At 38.4% G+C, this 16,313-nt stretch overlaps 1 protein-coding gene across 1 annotated transcript in view; it reads left to right on the forward strand.

Annotated features, from left to right (window-relative positions):
* The window catches only part of Ttk (TTK protein kinase), a 43,176-nt gene extending 27,161 nt beyond the window's left edge, over window positions 1-16,015 (forward strand). The window contains exons 15-22 of the mRNA XM_036193309.1: window positions 5,261-5,418; window positions 5,544-5,695; window positions 6,870-6,994; window positions 8,944-9,024; window positions 12,545-12,721; window positions 13,066-13,150; window positions 13,648-13,745; window positions 15,611-16,015. Of these exons, the coding sequence (XP_036049202.1) occupies window positions 5,261-5,418; window positions 5,544-5,695; window positions 6,870-6,994; window positions 8,944-9,024; window positions 12,545-12,721; window positions 13,066-13,150; window positions 13,648-13,745; window positions 15,611-15,691 (957 nt within the window). The 3' untranslated portion in view covers window positions 15,692-16,015. The remainder of the gene's footprint in view (window positions 1-5,260; window positions 5,419-5,543; window positions 5,696-6,869; window positions 6,995-8,943; window positions 9,025-12,544; window positions 12,722-13,065; window positions 13,151-13,647; window positions 13,746-15,610) is intronic.
* The last annotated feature ends 298 nt before the right edge of the window (window positions 16,016-16,313 follow it).

Here is a 16,313-nt window from a genome sequence, read left to right on the forward strand (position 1 = left end):
GAGGAAACTTTAGATTACAGCTTCAGTCTCATTGCTTGTAATGCTAAGTTATTCATATTTTCTGACTTTAGTTTTGGTAGGTCATATGCATTTAGATATTTGTCCATTTCTTGTTTTCTAGCTTTTTGAAATGTACATTTTCAAAGTATTTTCTAATGATAGTCTGGGTTTCATTGGAGTCTTATGATAACAATCTTTTGTCTCTAATTTTGTTAATTTAGGCTTTCTCTTGGCCAGTTTGTCGATCTTGTTAACTTTTTCAAATAACTAATTCTGTCTAGTTGACTTTATTCTTTTAATCTCTATTTCAGTGATTTTTTTTCCTGTAATTTTTTATTGTTTTTTGCTATCTACTAGGTTTAGCATCGACTTCTTGTTGTTATCCTATAGCTTTGAGATGCATTATTAGGTTGTTTGAGCTTGCTCTTTCTTTCTTAATATGAACATGTGTATAGTTAAAATTCTCGTTTTTTTGACTGTCTTGTTTTATGACTGTGTCTCAGGGTTCTGGTAGATTGTATTCTCATTTTCATTTGACTCCAGGGATTTTTTGTTTGTTTGTTTCTTTAATTCTTCAATGACCCATTGTTCATTTAAAAGTGTATTGTTTAGTCTCCCAAGTATTTTTGTGGTTTTTCTTGTTATTATTTCTATTTTTATCCTGATGTGATTCAAGGGATTACCACAGTCATCTCCTTTTTTAAGGTTTGCTGAATGGTATAAGATGTGGTCATTTGGGGAGGTTACATGTGCTGAGACTGATTCTAGATTGGTTGGACAGAATGTTATGTATTATGCAGTTGATCTGTGGTAGAATTAAACCCTTACATTTATTTTTTTAAATAATAAGCTACCTAAATACAAGATTGGGGAGTTAAAGACTAGTGTGGCCTTTTATGTCTTTTAGTGTTTTTTTTTTTATGAAATTAGCACCAATATTCATCCCATAAGTATTTACAAATGTTGTATTTCTTGATGAATTGTTTCTTTTATTAACATGTAACAACCTCTTTATTTCTTCTGATTAGTTTTGGTTTGAAGTCTACTTTATCAGATATAAGAATAGCTATGTCTGCTTGTTTGTACTTATGTTTGCTTGGTACTTTGGTTTCTGTCCTTCAACACTAAGGGGTTTTGAGGTGTTCTGTTTGATGTCTTTATTCACTACATGTATTTCTTATAGACAAAAAGTAATTGATTCTTGTTTTCTATTCAGTCAGTCTGCTTCTTTCGTTGGTAAGTTGAGGCTATTTTTCTGTAAGGTTATTATTGAAAGGGACTTGCTATTTCTTAAGAATTTGTTAGGTGAGGTTCTGGTTGACAGAATTTTAGACACTTGATGGTTTGCTGTGTTAGACACTATTGATTCTTTCCTGGCCCTTCTTTATCAGTGTTGCTAACATGGAGTATGTATTTTCGTGTGTTCTCTTGGAGAAGGTTGCATTAATTCCTTTTCTGTTGTGTAATACCCCATAACTAAGACAACTTAGAGAGAGTGGATTTGGTTGAGTGTTCCAGAGGGAGACAGGAAGTAGAGTGCTCACATCCTGAGCCCAGGCACAGCAGAGAGGGCAGACTGGCAGTGGGCTGAAGCCCTAAGCCCCCAAAGCCTGTCTCGGTGGCATCTCTACGCCAGCAGGGCCATGCCACCTGAACCTTCCTGAGCATCACCACAAAATGGAGATTGTCCGTTTAAATACTACCAGAGACATTGATTTTTCAAGCCACCACTGAAGCTTTCTTTTTCTTCTTTCCTATATAATATTTCTTGTAAAAAAAAAATTTCTGCAGTGCTGGCTTGGTTTTATGATTTGCTTTAATTTGTGTTTGTCTTAAAATAGCCTTATTTCTCTACTAATTTTGAAAAGTAACTTTTCAAGGTAGTGCATTCTTGGTTCTTAGTTGCTTCCGGTCATTTTAAACTTCTGGCTTTTAAGTTGCAGATGATGCAGATTGCTCTATGACCCCCTCCCTGCCTTATGTGTAAGTTGGCATTTTGCCTGTGCTGCTTTTTATATTGTTTCTTTGCTTTGTGTTCTGACACCTTGACTAAGACATATCATGGAACAGTCTGTGCCTCCCCTAGTTGGATATCTACTTCTTTCTCCAGCTTTGGGACATTTCCTGCTATAATTTCATTTGTCTATTCTTTTTGAACTTATACAGATCTTTTTCTGCTCTGTGAATTCTCAAGTTTGGCTTCTTGGACTCAGAGTGTTGCCAGTGCACATTAAATGTCTTTTTCTTAGTGTATGTCTGAGTGCATTGTGGTCTCAGCTTTGCCCTCCATCCCCAAAGTTGTTCTTCTGCTAATCTTGTTTAGTAATGATACTTTTTGACGTGGTTTTTAGTTGACTGAACATTCATTCCCATTATTTGTTTGGTTCCTTTTCAATATTTCAGTTTCCATGTTAATTTTTTTTTTCTATTTTTCACTTTCTCCTCCACTTTACTGTTTTGTTCACTTTAGAGATTGTCTTTTCAGGATCTTGGATTGATTTCCTTACACCATGCACATGTTTGAGTCTTTTATCTGGTCATTAATTCATTCATTTGAAAAGTAGGGCTCTGAGTTATTACCGTCTCGGTGACTTGGTTTTCTTCTGGGGCTGCTTGGAGCCCTGAGCTCTGTTCTTGCTCACCTGACTAAGGAGGAAAGCATGGGGCTGCTGTCTTACAAACTGACTCTCTCGCCCACTGCGGTCACGGGTACTTTGCCCCTCACCAACACAGGCACTCTCCGATCAGTCAGGCCTCCATAGTTTTGGTAAAGCTGGCTCTGTGCTTTGATTTGTAAGTCTCTTAGGAGACAACTGGGCTTTGTTTTCTCTGTAGTTGTTCTCATTGGCAAGCACACTTGTGTTTACTCTCTCACACTGACCGATCTTTTTCAGTCTTGAAAAATCCCTGAACCTTAGGGCCGATGCCTTGGGACCTGGGCTTTGATCCCTTTTCTTCTCTCTCTGAGCTCCAGTCTTCCTTTGATGTTGTCTTCCAGTGTTGTGATAATACATGCTGTGTTTATGCTTGTAGTTTCCAGACTTGTATTTCCAGTTCAGTCCTCTCATTTCCAGACGAACTTTCCAAACTTGACTGCTCAGCATCTCTTCTTGGTTACCAGGTGTTTAAGACAGATGTGTAAACACTTGCTCTGTAGTTTTTCCAGTTGCAGTAAATAACAACTCCATTCTTAAAATTACTTGGCTGCTCTTATTCTCATATACACATTTAGCTGGTCAGCAAGCCTTGCTGTTCTACCTACCTCTTGAGTAGCTTCAGAATCTATTTTTTTTTTATTGTGTTGTTAATCTGAAGCAGCTATTATCTTTTCTTAGTTTATTGTAATAAATAATAAGCTCACTCACTCAGTTTTTGTTCTTCTGATCTGGTCTATATCTTATCTCCCTCTCTCCCTGTTTTCCAAGGTGTCTTGCTTTATTTATAACCCATCCAGCCCTGAATTTATAGCATTTCTTCTGCCTCAGCCTCCCAAATGCTAGGATTACAGGCGTGTATTGCCAGCCCATCTCTGTCCTCATGTCTTTGCTTGTGTTTTCTTGGCCAAGGAGTCCTTGATCATACTCTAAACTGCGACTCCTACCTTCCAGTCACCGATGTTCTCCACTTTCCTCTAGTTTTCTTTTTTCTTTTTAAAGTCTGTTGTCTAACTCAGAGATTAAAGGAGTGTACAACCATATTCTGTGAGTAGTTGATCTGTTGTTTGTGCCTCACCCTATCCTTACATCAGGATGGCAATGTTTAACTGCTCAGTGATGTTAGGTCTGGTGCCTGCAACTGAATAGGGGCATCAGTCGTGTGTTGAATGTTCCTTCTGGGCTATTAGGCTATTCTGTGCTGTGGTAGTACAAGAAACAGGACTCTTGGGCTTACTTGAAGTTTTGCTGTAGTTCTCTAAGCCAGCTAACAATAATGAATCTTGTTTCAGGCTATCTTATTAATGTATTGCAAATAAGGAAAGCATCAGACATTGCGGTACTCATCTATAATCCCAGCATCTGGCAGGCTGAGGCAAGAAGATTTGCCTGGGCTACAGACATAAAATATGTGGGCTGGGGGGATGCTCTGGTAGAATATGTACTTAGCATGTGCAAGGCCCTGGGTTTAATCCCCAACATCAAAACCATAAGCAAAAAACAAAATAAATAGAGTGTATATCACCACATGTAGCAAGTCTTCCAATAAATATTTTCCTTTTCCTGTTCCCTTTATCAGATTTTGAATGGAGGTAAGAAAGGAGTTGAACAGGAGTGATAGGAAAGAGGATGCCTTTTGGGAAGTAGACCAGCAGGAAGGGGCGGGGGAGAAGTAAGGGGAAGAGGACATAGGAAGTGCCATAGTGAAACCCCTTAGTTTGTGCAGAAGAGGGAGCTATACTCTGGACCTGATGGGCCTTCTTCTGTGTGCAGTTTCCGCCCTTGAGCCTCCTATACATTTAGGCTCATTCATCCCTGCAGTTAAACGACACACTTTTCAATGTCACAGGGTGCAAATGAATACATATTCGTTATAGGCACTGTGCTTTGGACTTGAATTACTGAAGTCTTGAGGCACCACTGCAATGATATATGAGCTAGAAGTGGTACACTCGCATGCTTGCCTCTTTCAGAATGTTGTTTGTCCTACTGGTGTTTTTTATAAATTGACTCGTAAGAACATACTGCTCTTGCCAACCTAACTGAAAATGTGACTTACTTTACTTTCCACAAATGAATGTAATGATGACTTACAATTACTGTGTTTTTTTCTCTCTTTTTTTCTTTTTTTAATTACTGTATTTTTAAAAATGTTCTCTATTAAAGAAATGCACTTGTTGACATTAGGCACAATGAAAAAAGAAGAAAAAAAAACACTGCCTAAAAAATGAGTTGTCTATCACAGCCTTGGTCTCCTTCTCATTTCTGAATGTCTTTCCCTCAGTGTTATTTCCCTGGAATGGAGCATCCCAAGAGTTGTGTGAACATAGCAGCAGATTTAAGTTCTCAGATGTTGATGTGGAAAACTGGGTGTTTGTACAGTTGTTATTTGAATGCCATTGTCATGGGGGCTGGAAATGCACACTTACTCTCTCTTTACCACTGGTGTTTACTTCTACATTCAAAATAGGCCAGAGTCTCCCAGTTGTTCTTGTCGGTGATTCTTTCAGAATCTTCTCAGTCTAAAATTGTTAGTCAAAAGTTGAAAAGCATCGGGATGGTTTACAGAGGGAGAGTGTGCCCTAAACGTTTTGCTTTCCTTGCAGGTATTTCAGGTATTGAATGAAAAGAAGCAGATATACGCTGTCAAATATGTGAACCTAGAGGAGGCAGATAATCAAACCATTGACAGCTACCGGAATGAGATAGCTTATCTGAACAAACTGCAGCAGCACAGTGATAAGATCATCCGACTCTATGATTAGTATGGAGCCATTTTTATTTGAAAAAGAAAACTTTTGTTTTTGCCATAATTCGTAGGCAAACTATAAATCCTTAGTGATTTAATATAGGCAATTACTGTTTTGTTCTGTTCATTTTTAATTGCAGTGAAATCACAGAGCGGTACATCTACATGGTAATGGAATGTGGAAACATTGACCTGAATAGTTGGCTCAAAAAGAAAAAATCTGTCAACCCATGGGAACGCAAGAGCTACTGGAAAAACATGTTGGAGGCAGTACACACAATCCATCAGCATGGTTATTTTAAAATCTCTTCATATTAATTCTTTCATCTTAGAAAACTACTCTCATTTTATCAGTACCTACCTTTAATAATTAATTGGAAGTTCATTTAGAGATGAAGAAACAAACCAGTTTCTTTTTTAAATTTTTTAAAAATTTTATCTGCTTATTTATTTTTGGTTTTTCAAGACCGGATTTCTCTGTGTAGTTTTGGTGTCTGTCCTGGGACTTGCTCTGTAGACCAGGCTGGCCTTGAACTCACAGATCCGCCTGCCTCTGCCTCCCGGGTGCCGGGATTAAAGGTGTGTGCCACCACCACCCAGCTAACAAACCCAAGGCCTTGCGCCTACCACTGAGCTAAATCCCCAGACCCCCCTTTTCTTAAGACTGGTTAGGCACAGCCACAGAATATACACTTAAATCCGCACATGTGCAATGTGGCTTTATCTTCCTCACTATTAGCTGGTGGTTCTTACCTAAGTCCTTGGATTGTAGTAGGTCCTAGACTGAGGGTCTGGTGGTCAGTACTTCAGTCTCCGGAGAATTCTGTTTTCTTGTGTCAGGGTTGGCTTTTGTTCTTGCTTTGTGTTTTACTGTTAGCCCCTGGTTTGGTTTGTTTTTGTTTTTAATTTGTTCTTAGTTCTTCTCAGAGCTTTTCTCTGCCCTTTACCCTGTCTTTAAAACAAACGTGTTCAATTTAATGTGTTTCCTCTGCTTCTCTTTTTACAATCTAAAGATAATTAGTGAGTGATTAGGATTCTCGAGTGGTGTGGTGATCTCTCTGCCTGACCTGACAGTGATTGGTGATGTTCTCCTGGGCAGTGTGCAGTAATGTTCCAGCACACACGAACAGCCAAGAGGCCTAGCTTCAACCCCTCCTTACTTCAGGGCTAGGCCCTGTAACCTTGAAAAATTCATTTAAATTCAAATTATGTTAGTGTCCTCATCCTTAAAATGGAGATAATGGTACTTACTATTTATTATTGAGCATTGTTAACAGGTCTAAAGCATTCATTACAAGTGACAGATTTAGAGTGGCTCTGGGCACACCCTATTTACTAAGAAGGTATAGAATGTGCAGTAAATGAATATTAATGTGCTGACTAGTTAAAGAATCAGCTTGACTTGATTGTGAAATCTGTTCATAGAATGCTTTGCTTTCTCCAACGTAATGGATTTTATTTTGAAGGCATTGTTCATAGTGATCTGAAGCCTGCTAACTTTCTAATAGTTGATGGGATGCTCAAGCTAATTGATTTTGGGATTGCAAACCAAATGCAGCCAGATACAACAAGCATTGTTAAAGATTCTCAGGTAGGACACCTTTTTGCTGGTTTTGGTTGTGTTAGTGTTTTGAACCAGGGTTTCACATAACCTCGAATGGCCTTGGCCTTGCTCTGTATCAGTAGCCAGCCTTCAATTCCTGATCTCGCTGCCTGCCTCCCAGGTGTGGGATTACAAGCGTGAGCCCAACACCTGGCTTCAGGTAGAACTTTTCATGGTGGCTAGTTACTAAGGTTTAGTTCCTTTTTAGTCTGTTAAGTATTTTGCCATTATTTATATATATATATATATATATATATATATATATATATATATATATATATATTTTACTGTCCATGTTCTTCAAAAATTTGAAGTCTTTTTAAAGGAATAGAAAAATATGATTATGAAAGATTCAAAATCATTATTTAGAAAAGCAGTTCAAAATCAGACAAATATATCAAGGAATTTTGAATGATTTTCTCATAGCTGAGGCAGAGCAAAGAGGAATTACAGCTGCATGTTCTCCATTGTCCTGTTTCTTTTCTTAGCGCTTGAATGGGGGGAGATTTTTAAGAGAGCCTTGTTAGAAATACTGAACCATTCCCCTCAGCTATGTTAAAAAGGAATTATTTTATTAATTGTGGAGTGTGTGTGTGTTCAAGAGCAAGCATGCTCCTGTGCACATGCAGGTCAGGGTAGCTTTGGTGAAACCGTTTTCTTTCCACTGTTGTTCTGGGAACCAACGTCAGATGTCAGGCTCTTGTGCAGCAAGCTCGTCTTTGCAGCCCCAGTGTGTTCTTGGCGTAAGATCTGCAGTAGCAAATGTGATGCAGCTGTTCCATAAATGAAGGCGCTCACCTGCTGTATACATTAATGCAGATTTCTGGTGTAGGCCTGTCAATTCTTGAAGCAAAATCAGACTTTGTTAGGAAGAATCAGCAGACAGCATGCACTTAACATAATTCTACTTGACAGACAGTCATTACTTTTTGTATCAAAAGTACAGGTGAACATCGATTTGTAGATAGCTGGAAGTTATCTATGGCAAGATCCTACCATTCAAGCACTCTTTGTTCTTAGAACTAAAGCAGTGGTGCTTAAACTTCCTAATGCTGCGACTTTTTTGGAGCTAAGGACCAAACCCAGGGCCTTGCACTTGCTAGGCAAGTGCTCTACCACTGAGCTAAATCCCCAACCCCAAAGCCTCACTGTGTGTGGTAGGCCACACTTTTTTTTTTTTTTTTTTTTTTATCAGAGATGAGAACCGAACCCAGGGCCTTGCACTTGCTAGGCAAGCGCTCTACCACTGAGCTAAATCCCCAACCCTGTGACTTTTTAATACAGTTCGTCATGTTGTGGTGATCCCTAACCATAACTTTATATTTGCTGTTGTTATGAATTAAAATGTAGATATGTGACCCCTGGGAAAGGGTCATTCGACACTCCCCCGCAATGGGGTCGAGACCCACAGTTTGAGAACTGCTGAACTAAAGGATTATGCTGTACCATTTCTGACTATAGAAACTCTTATATGATTTAGCTTTCCAGCTCATTTCAGTCTGCACATGGGGCCAAAAAATATTGGGAAGATAAAGCTAGCTGGTTCTTTTTATTTGTATATTAATTTGTTGGTTGGTTTATTGAAGGGGGAAGAATGTTGGATGTGTTTGACATGGAAGTGAATGGTAGTTAAATCCCTCAGAGTTCAAAATGAGCCTAGACAGTTGTAAGGGCAGACTACACTAGTCCCCAACACGTTATAGACAAAGCACAGCTTTCGGAAATGAGCCGCACTTCCTCAGTCTGACTCGGTTTGTCAGATGTTGTGATGTGATCTTACAGATATTTTTATACTGTTGGCAGTTATTTGAATTTTTTAAGTCTGTTACTTAAATCACTAGTTATCCAAGTTTCCAAGAATCAATTTGACATTTATGTATTTACAAATCTAGAAAAATATTTTCATTGATTTCTGTTTCCTGTGATTTGACAAATAGGTTGGCACAGTTAATTACATGCCTCCAGAAGCAATCAGAGATATGTCTTCTTCAAGAGAGAATGGGAAAGTCAAGACCAAGGTACTGGAAATAGCTCACTCACCTGGTACCAGTGACCTGCACTTTTTGTAAATTGTTTTGGGACTCACTTTCACCATTCTTTTAATTTATTTTATTTTTTTATTTTATGTGTGTGTGTGGGGGGGGAGGTGTTTTGCCTACATATATGTTTGTTCACCACATGTGTGCAGTGTTCTTGGAGACCAGGCCATTGCATCCCCTGTGGCTGGATTTAGAAGGTTATGAGCTGTGGTATGGATGTTAGGAATGGAGCCCAGGGCCTCTGGAGGAGCCTCCTCCAGCACCAGCTTTACCGTTCTTTAGACTAGAGATGGTCCTTCCATTCTGTTCTTTTGTATGGTGGCTCCTCACAGTATGCTCGTGTGAAGTAGACCTAGGGAGGGCTCTGTGAAGTGTGAAGTTTGGGGGTTTGTTGTTTTGTTTTTGTTTTTTGGGAGGTTGGTTTGTTTGTTTTAGTTTTGTTGTTGTTGTTCCGAGACAGGGTTTCTCTGTGTGCCTTTGCGCCTTTCCTGGAACTTGCTTTGGAGACCAGGCTGGCCTCTAACTCACAGAGATCCGCCTGCTGAGTGCTGGGATTAAAGTTTTAAGTTAAAGGCAATATTAACAATCACCTCTGATTTAGACACCAGAAATGATTAATCCTTGATATCCTTTGGAGTCTTTTTGTTTGTTTCCTTTCAATTTTTTACATTTGTTGTTTTTGTAGTACTGGGGATTTTGTAATCATGTATTTACTTGGGAATCTATGGTTCTAAATTTAACAGGGTATATAAAATTTCCTGGCCTACAGGTGGCAACTTTCTTTATTTCAGTGTTGGTGAGTGCTGAAAGCCTCCTTGGTGTCCCTTATCAGAGGCTCATTCTCTGTTCAAGCTACCAGGCTAATCTTTCTCTCACAGTGTCACTGTTTGCAAGTACACATACTTGGGTCCCAGCAACCTTCATGTCCATAACCCTGCTGCTTCTTCAGCAGTGACATAACTTTCCTGGTTTCCCTTTTGTGAGATGGACTTGTGAATGATGTTTATTTTCAAAGAAAATAAAGAGTAACTGAGAAAGTTTTCAGTTCATCATCAGACTCATTGCTGCATACATTTGCTTTTCTTCCCTAGAAAACTATGGTTTTTAGGTAGTTATTCAAAGACCTTGCATAAAGTCTGTTGATGTGCTCATGTCTGTGTCAGTCCACATGTGTATGGGGGGGGTGTGTGTGTGCGTACATTTATGTCCTGAGCGTGGGTACATTTGTGCCATAGCACATATACAGATGGCACAGGGCACCTTTGGCTATCCATTCTTACCACCCAGCTTGGACGTAGTCTTTTTGTTGTTGTATGCTGATGTACACAGCCAGCTAGCTGACCCCCAAGCTTTGGGGCTCTCTTTTGACTCCCACTCCCGCGTCTTGCCCTGGGTTGCCATGCCTGACCCTATAGGGTTCTGGGATCTCAGCTCAGGTCCTCACACTTGTGTGGCAAGTGCTTTCCCACTAAACCATCTTCCCAGCCCAGCCTGCATAAAACCTTGCTGAATATGCTGTCTTAGAAAACTGTTTTCATAATGGTTTGCCTTCTGATTTCATCTCTGATTTATATTTGCTGCCTTTTGATTAAGTTTTCTTTAGACTTCCCATGGTTTTGTTGAACTTAAACTGATACTAGCTGGGCGGTGGTGGCACACACCTTTAATCCCAGCACTTGGGAGCCAGAGGAAGGTGGATCTCTGTGATTTCAAGGCCATCCTGGGCTACAGAGTGAGTTCCAGGACAGGCTCCAAAACTACATGGAGAAACCCTGTCTCAAAAAAGCAAAACAAAACTGACAGTACTAATTTTATTCACAACCTCTTTTTCACTTTGCTTTTCAGTTTGTGTTTTGTCTTTGCTAGTTGTTTGATTATTTGTGCTTTTGTGTATACTCTTGGTTTTTTTGTTTGTTTGTTTGTTTGTTTGCTTTGATTTGATTTTTTGCTTAAAGGCGGGGTCTAACTTAAAAAGATAGAAATTTACTGAGTTTTAATTTGACTATTATTTACAGGTTTTATTATAGTATTTTAAATGCCTATTAATTTCTAAGGTTTATAATTTCAGTTAAAAGTTGTCTTTTATTTGTAGATTTTGAATTATACCTAGAGGTTATAATTCTCAGGGATTTAATATGCAATGGCAAATCCCACCTCTCTCCTCTCCCTTCTCTTTCTCCCATTCTCAGTTTTTGAGACATAGTCTCCTTGTATTGTCCAGACTAGCCTTGAGTTCTCATCATTTACATTAGCCTTGTAAATGCTGGGATTACAGATGTATGCCACCATACCTGGCTTAGTTTTCAATATACAGTAACATCTTAAAAATTCATCCTTGGGGCTAGAGAGAAGGCTCAGTGGTCAAGAGCAAGTTCCGCTCTTGCAAAGGACCCAAGTTCAGTTCCCAGCATCCACATAGGGTGGCTCACAACTGCATGTAACTCCAGCTCTTTAAGTTTATCCTTTTTCTTAGTTGGTAATACTGTTTATCACGGTTAAAAATAGCTTTCTCTTCTGTGTGTGGTGTTTTGCTCTTGTTTCCTAAGATTAAATTGTAGTTTCTACTTTTTATTTCTTAAAAAAAACCTAGTTTTGAATGTCTGTCCCCATTCCCCTCCCCAGCCCCAGCTTCACCAACTTTCTATATCATTTGGTTTAGATGTATTCTTTGTGGAAAGTATATGTCAGTGTTTGTTTTTCATTCTCCATTTTCCTGTTGCTGTGGTTATTCCTAATGTGACTGAACACCATGAACATTGGATAGCACTGGGCTTAGGGAGAAGGAATGGTACTCGTTAGTACTTATTCAGGAACCCTCTGGACCGAAGAGACGGCTCAGGAGTTCAGGGCACTTGCTGCTCTTGCAGAGGACCCGAGCTCAGTTCCCAGAACTCAGGTCCACACAAACACATAAAGTAAAAAATACAGAAGCCTACAAAGGGAAAGAAACTCTTCTCTATGGTTGACTATGTTCAATTTATTTAATACCCATAACAGTAGACCTTGTTTATTTTTGCTGTTGGGGATTAGACTTAGAGTTTTGTACGTGCCAGGTGAGTGGTCTGCCTTGACCCTGTCCAGCCTGCTTCAGTGGTTTAATACTCTAGATATTAGGGTTGTACAATTTAAATGGCCTTTTGAGAACATACGTGTTGTGAGTTCAGGTGCAAATGTATTACAACCTAATCATTCTGGGACAAACAAGTAAATTCAAATTTATGGGTATGTTATTTTTCTTTAATGTTTTTTCACAAGAGGCCAAGAAATTCTTTATTTCCTTTAAAATTGTTTTGAGTTTTTCAAAGTTTAAAGTTAGTTCTCTATAAAATGACCAAATGTAATGAAAACTAAGGCAAGATGTTTTGTTGTGTAAACATAATCTTATACTTTGATATTTATTGAGGTTTTAAGTGTTATTGTATAATCAGTATCACAGATATATAATATTATGTTACCTTTTATATTAAAATAAAGCAACGTTTCTTCTTCTCCTACTTAGATAAGCCCCAGAAGTGATGTTTGGTCCTTGGGGTGCATTTTGTACTATATGACTTATGGGAAAACACCATTTCAGCATATCATTAATCAGATCTCTAAACTACATGCCATAATTGATCCTAGTCATGAAATTGAATTTCCTGATATTCCAGAAAAAGATCTTCAAGATGTGCTAAAGGTAATATTAACAGAATGTGGTTCTAGAAAGATAAAGTCTCATAATTCCAAGTCTGTTTAAGAGAAATAGTTGAGATGATCGGAATTCTTGAGCTATCTTGAATCTAGCTGCTCTACTAAAAGGACTTCCTGCCGGAAGTTGTTTTTAAAAGCATGTTTGCTGTGAGAGGTGGTTTGCTTTCATGAACACTTGGGAATTTCTGAAAGGTGACTCAGAGAAAACCTCTTCCCGTTGTCTGAGGAGGACGGTGTCTGGTGCAGCTTCTCTAGTATGCTGTCATCTGGAAAGCTACTTTGTCAGCATCATGTATGAAAACTTGCTCCTTTTATTTTATATTTTTTTAGTGCTGTTTAGTAAGGGACCCTAAACAGAGAATATCCATCCCTGAACTCCTCGCACATCCGTACGTTCAAATTCAACCCCATCCAGGTACTGTTCCCTTAAAGGTTACTGTTTATTAGATTACCAGTATGAATGGTGTGTTAACTGTAGAAAACCAGAATCTAAATTGGCCACTCCCCTATACTCTGCCTTCTTCAAGGAAGTTGGTGTTTTGCCTAATAATAGTTAAAACATTGCCTTTTTTAACTTTGTTATTTAATCTCACATATCATACATAGGGGATTATGATAAGTTAACAATAATGCCCGTTAGTGTACAATTTATTAAGTACAATATATTTTTTTTGTTGTTATTTTAGGGACCGAATCTTATTATAGCCTAGACTGGCCTTGAATTCATGATCCCTTTCCCCAGCTTCCGGGATGTGTTTGTTTTGATTTGGGGGGAGGGGCAGGTCTTGCCTCAAACTTAGAGCAACATTCCTACCTCAGCCTCCTGAGGGCTAGAATGACAGGCATGCAGAATGAAATATTTATACTATTCTTATTAGAACCAGCATTTTGTTGATTATATTCCTTTTACAGGCAACCAAATGGCTAGAGAAACCACCGATGAAATGAAATATGTTCTGGGTCAACTTGTTGGTCTGAATTCTCCTAACTCCATTTTGAAAGCTGCCAAAGTAAGTGCAATCTACATTAATTTCAGCTGTTTTGATGCAGTACAGTGAGTTAGACACTTAAAGAAACATATAGCCAAAAGGAAAGTTAACTGTTCACATATGTGGTGAAATACATATCTGCAATTTGGTACTTACTGAGTGTTTTTTTACAAGTATAGATCTTTCTGATTTGTGATGGTATTGTTCTAAGGGTTTCAGCTGGAATAAACAGGAATTTATCTTTTAGGCTGTCTCAGCAACATTCTTAGCACAGCTCTAGAAATCATTTCTTCTAGTCAATTTTTAATGCAGCCTTAGGAAAATGACAGTATTTATCATGTGCAATAGCTTCTGTAGCGATTGGCACATTCCCCAAAGGACGACATCTCACGCTTGCCAGCTTCCTGGGTCTTTCTCTCTCCACGGTGGTGATGAGGTTTGATTTTTTTGTTTGTTTGGTTGGTTGGTTTTGAGACAGTGTTTGACTATGCAGCCTCCCTAGCCTGGACCTTAGGGTGCAAACAAGGCTGGCCTTGAACTCACACAGAGATCCACCTGCCTTTGTCTCTGGAGTACTGGGAGTAAAAGTATGGGACATCACACTCAGCTCCATGGTGATGTTTGGATCTCACTGTCGTCAATACTTTCGTAATTTCTAGTATCTGTGACCGCTCATCAACTAGATTAGCTACCAAGCAATTACAAATTAGATATGTAAATTATAATTACATAAAATTATGGAAATTTGAACTAACAACACTTTGTTCTCTGGATCAGGGTTGAGTCAGCCTATATTGCTGATGTGCAGTTGCCCATTTTGGCGTGAATTTATTATATATTCTGCATATATTCATGGGACTTTTTACTAGATGCTGATGGCTGAACCAGTAGCCTTGGGGTGTTTAAGTTGAACAAAAGGCCTTTTTTAAAATTATTATTATTATTATTATTATTATTATTATTATTATTATTAGTTTTTCGAGCTCTGTGTAGCTTTGGTGCCTGTCCTGGATCTTGCTCTGTAGACCAGGCTGGCCTCGAACTCACAGAGATCCACCTGGCTCTGCCTCCCAAGTGCTAGGATCAAAGCCGTGCACCACCACCGCCCAGCTCAATTTCATGTCTCCATATTTTAAGTTCGTACCAGTATATTATTCAAAGTGTGCTTCTAAATAAAATTAAGGTAAATTAATCACTCATCACTGGGATTTTATGTTACTTCATGGCAAATATATATCACCTCTGTAAGTTAGATGTTGACTTAGCCTTCAGTCTTTTTTTTTCTTTCTAAATACATAGCTTTTAATAATTCAGTTGCCCCTTGTATCCATGGGTTCCACACCTAGAGTCAACTGCAAATCAAAAACATTAGGAAAAATAATTTATGTGTACTGGACATATACCTACTATCTTGTTATTATTCTGTAAAAATGCAGTAAAACACTTACATTGTATTAGTTACTCTAACTATGAATTAAAATATTCAGAAAGATGTGTATACATATATGCAAATAGCATGCACATTTTGTAAGAGACTCCTTGTCAGGTAGGAATCCTGTTAACCAGCCCTTCAAAGGTACACTAAGGGACAAGGGAACCCAATTAGACTTATTTACATAGTAATTTTAATGTCTTCATTCATTAGTGTAAATAGCTTCTGAGATTATTGTTTCCTAATGAATATTTGATGTGCAGGGATTTTTGAGTATTTTAAGGAAAAGTAAGGGGTTTGCAGTGGTCAGTGTATATGCTGATTATGCTGTATTATAATTTTCTTATTGAAAGGTTGGGCTGCATTTCTATATTTAGAATATATCATAATCTCTACTAATCTAATAATACATTGAGCTAAATTATTGAAAAATGGATTTGTGTTTTTATTTCAGACTTTATATGAGCGCTATAATTGTGAAAGTCGAGATTCTTCATCATCCAAGACTTTTGACAAAAAGAGAGAGAGAAAGTGATGCACAGTTACTCACAAACCAAAACACTAACTCTGTTGTCTGCTGTATCGAATCTCTGTGGAAATCTACCTTCAGAAACAACCTTGCCTGAGTTTATCAGTGAAACACTTGAGTACATTATCCACAAAAGAAAACTGTAAAGTTAACCAAAAATGGCACTGTATATATTAAATTATAGAGTTGTGCTTTTGTGTTATGCTTTTCTGTAAATCTAATCTGTCCAGTAACATTTCACACTTGCAGCAGTGGGGGCACTGGAATGTTGAAGATCTCTGTAAATAAGAGGATGTCTTTTTCTGAAGACCTGTGTAAATAAAGCTGCTCAGCATGAGAGTCACCACAGGCCCAAGCTGCACTATTGTGTTTTCTTCAATTGAATTTGTTTTTGGCATTAGCAAAATTCTTAGAAGAACTGGATTAAGAATAGATCATAGTAAATAAAGTATAACAATTAAATTCCAAAGGGTTTAAGATTGTAAATAGGCCTAGTGGTGGTAGCAGCACACGACTTTAATCCCAGCACTGGAAGGCAAAGGCAAGCGGATCTCTATGAGTTCAAGGCCAGCCTAGTCTACAGGGCTAGTTCTAGGACAGTCAGGGATACAAAAGAAATGCTGTTGCC

The sequence above is a fragment of the Onychomys torridus genome, chromosome 7 (assembly GCF_903995425.1).
Source record: "Onychomys torridus chromosome 7, mOncTor1.1, whole genome shotgun sequence".
NCBI lineage: Eukaryota > Metazoa > Chordata > Mammalia > Rodentia > Cricetidae > Onychomys > Onychomys torridus.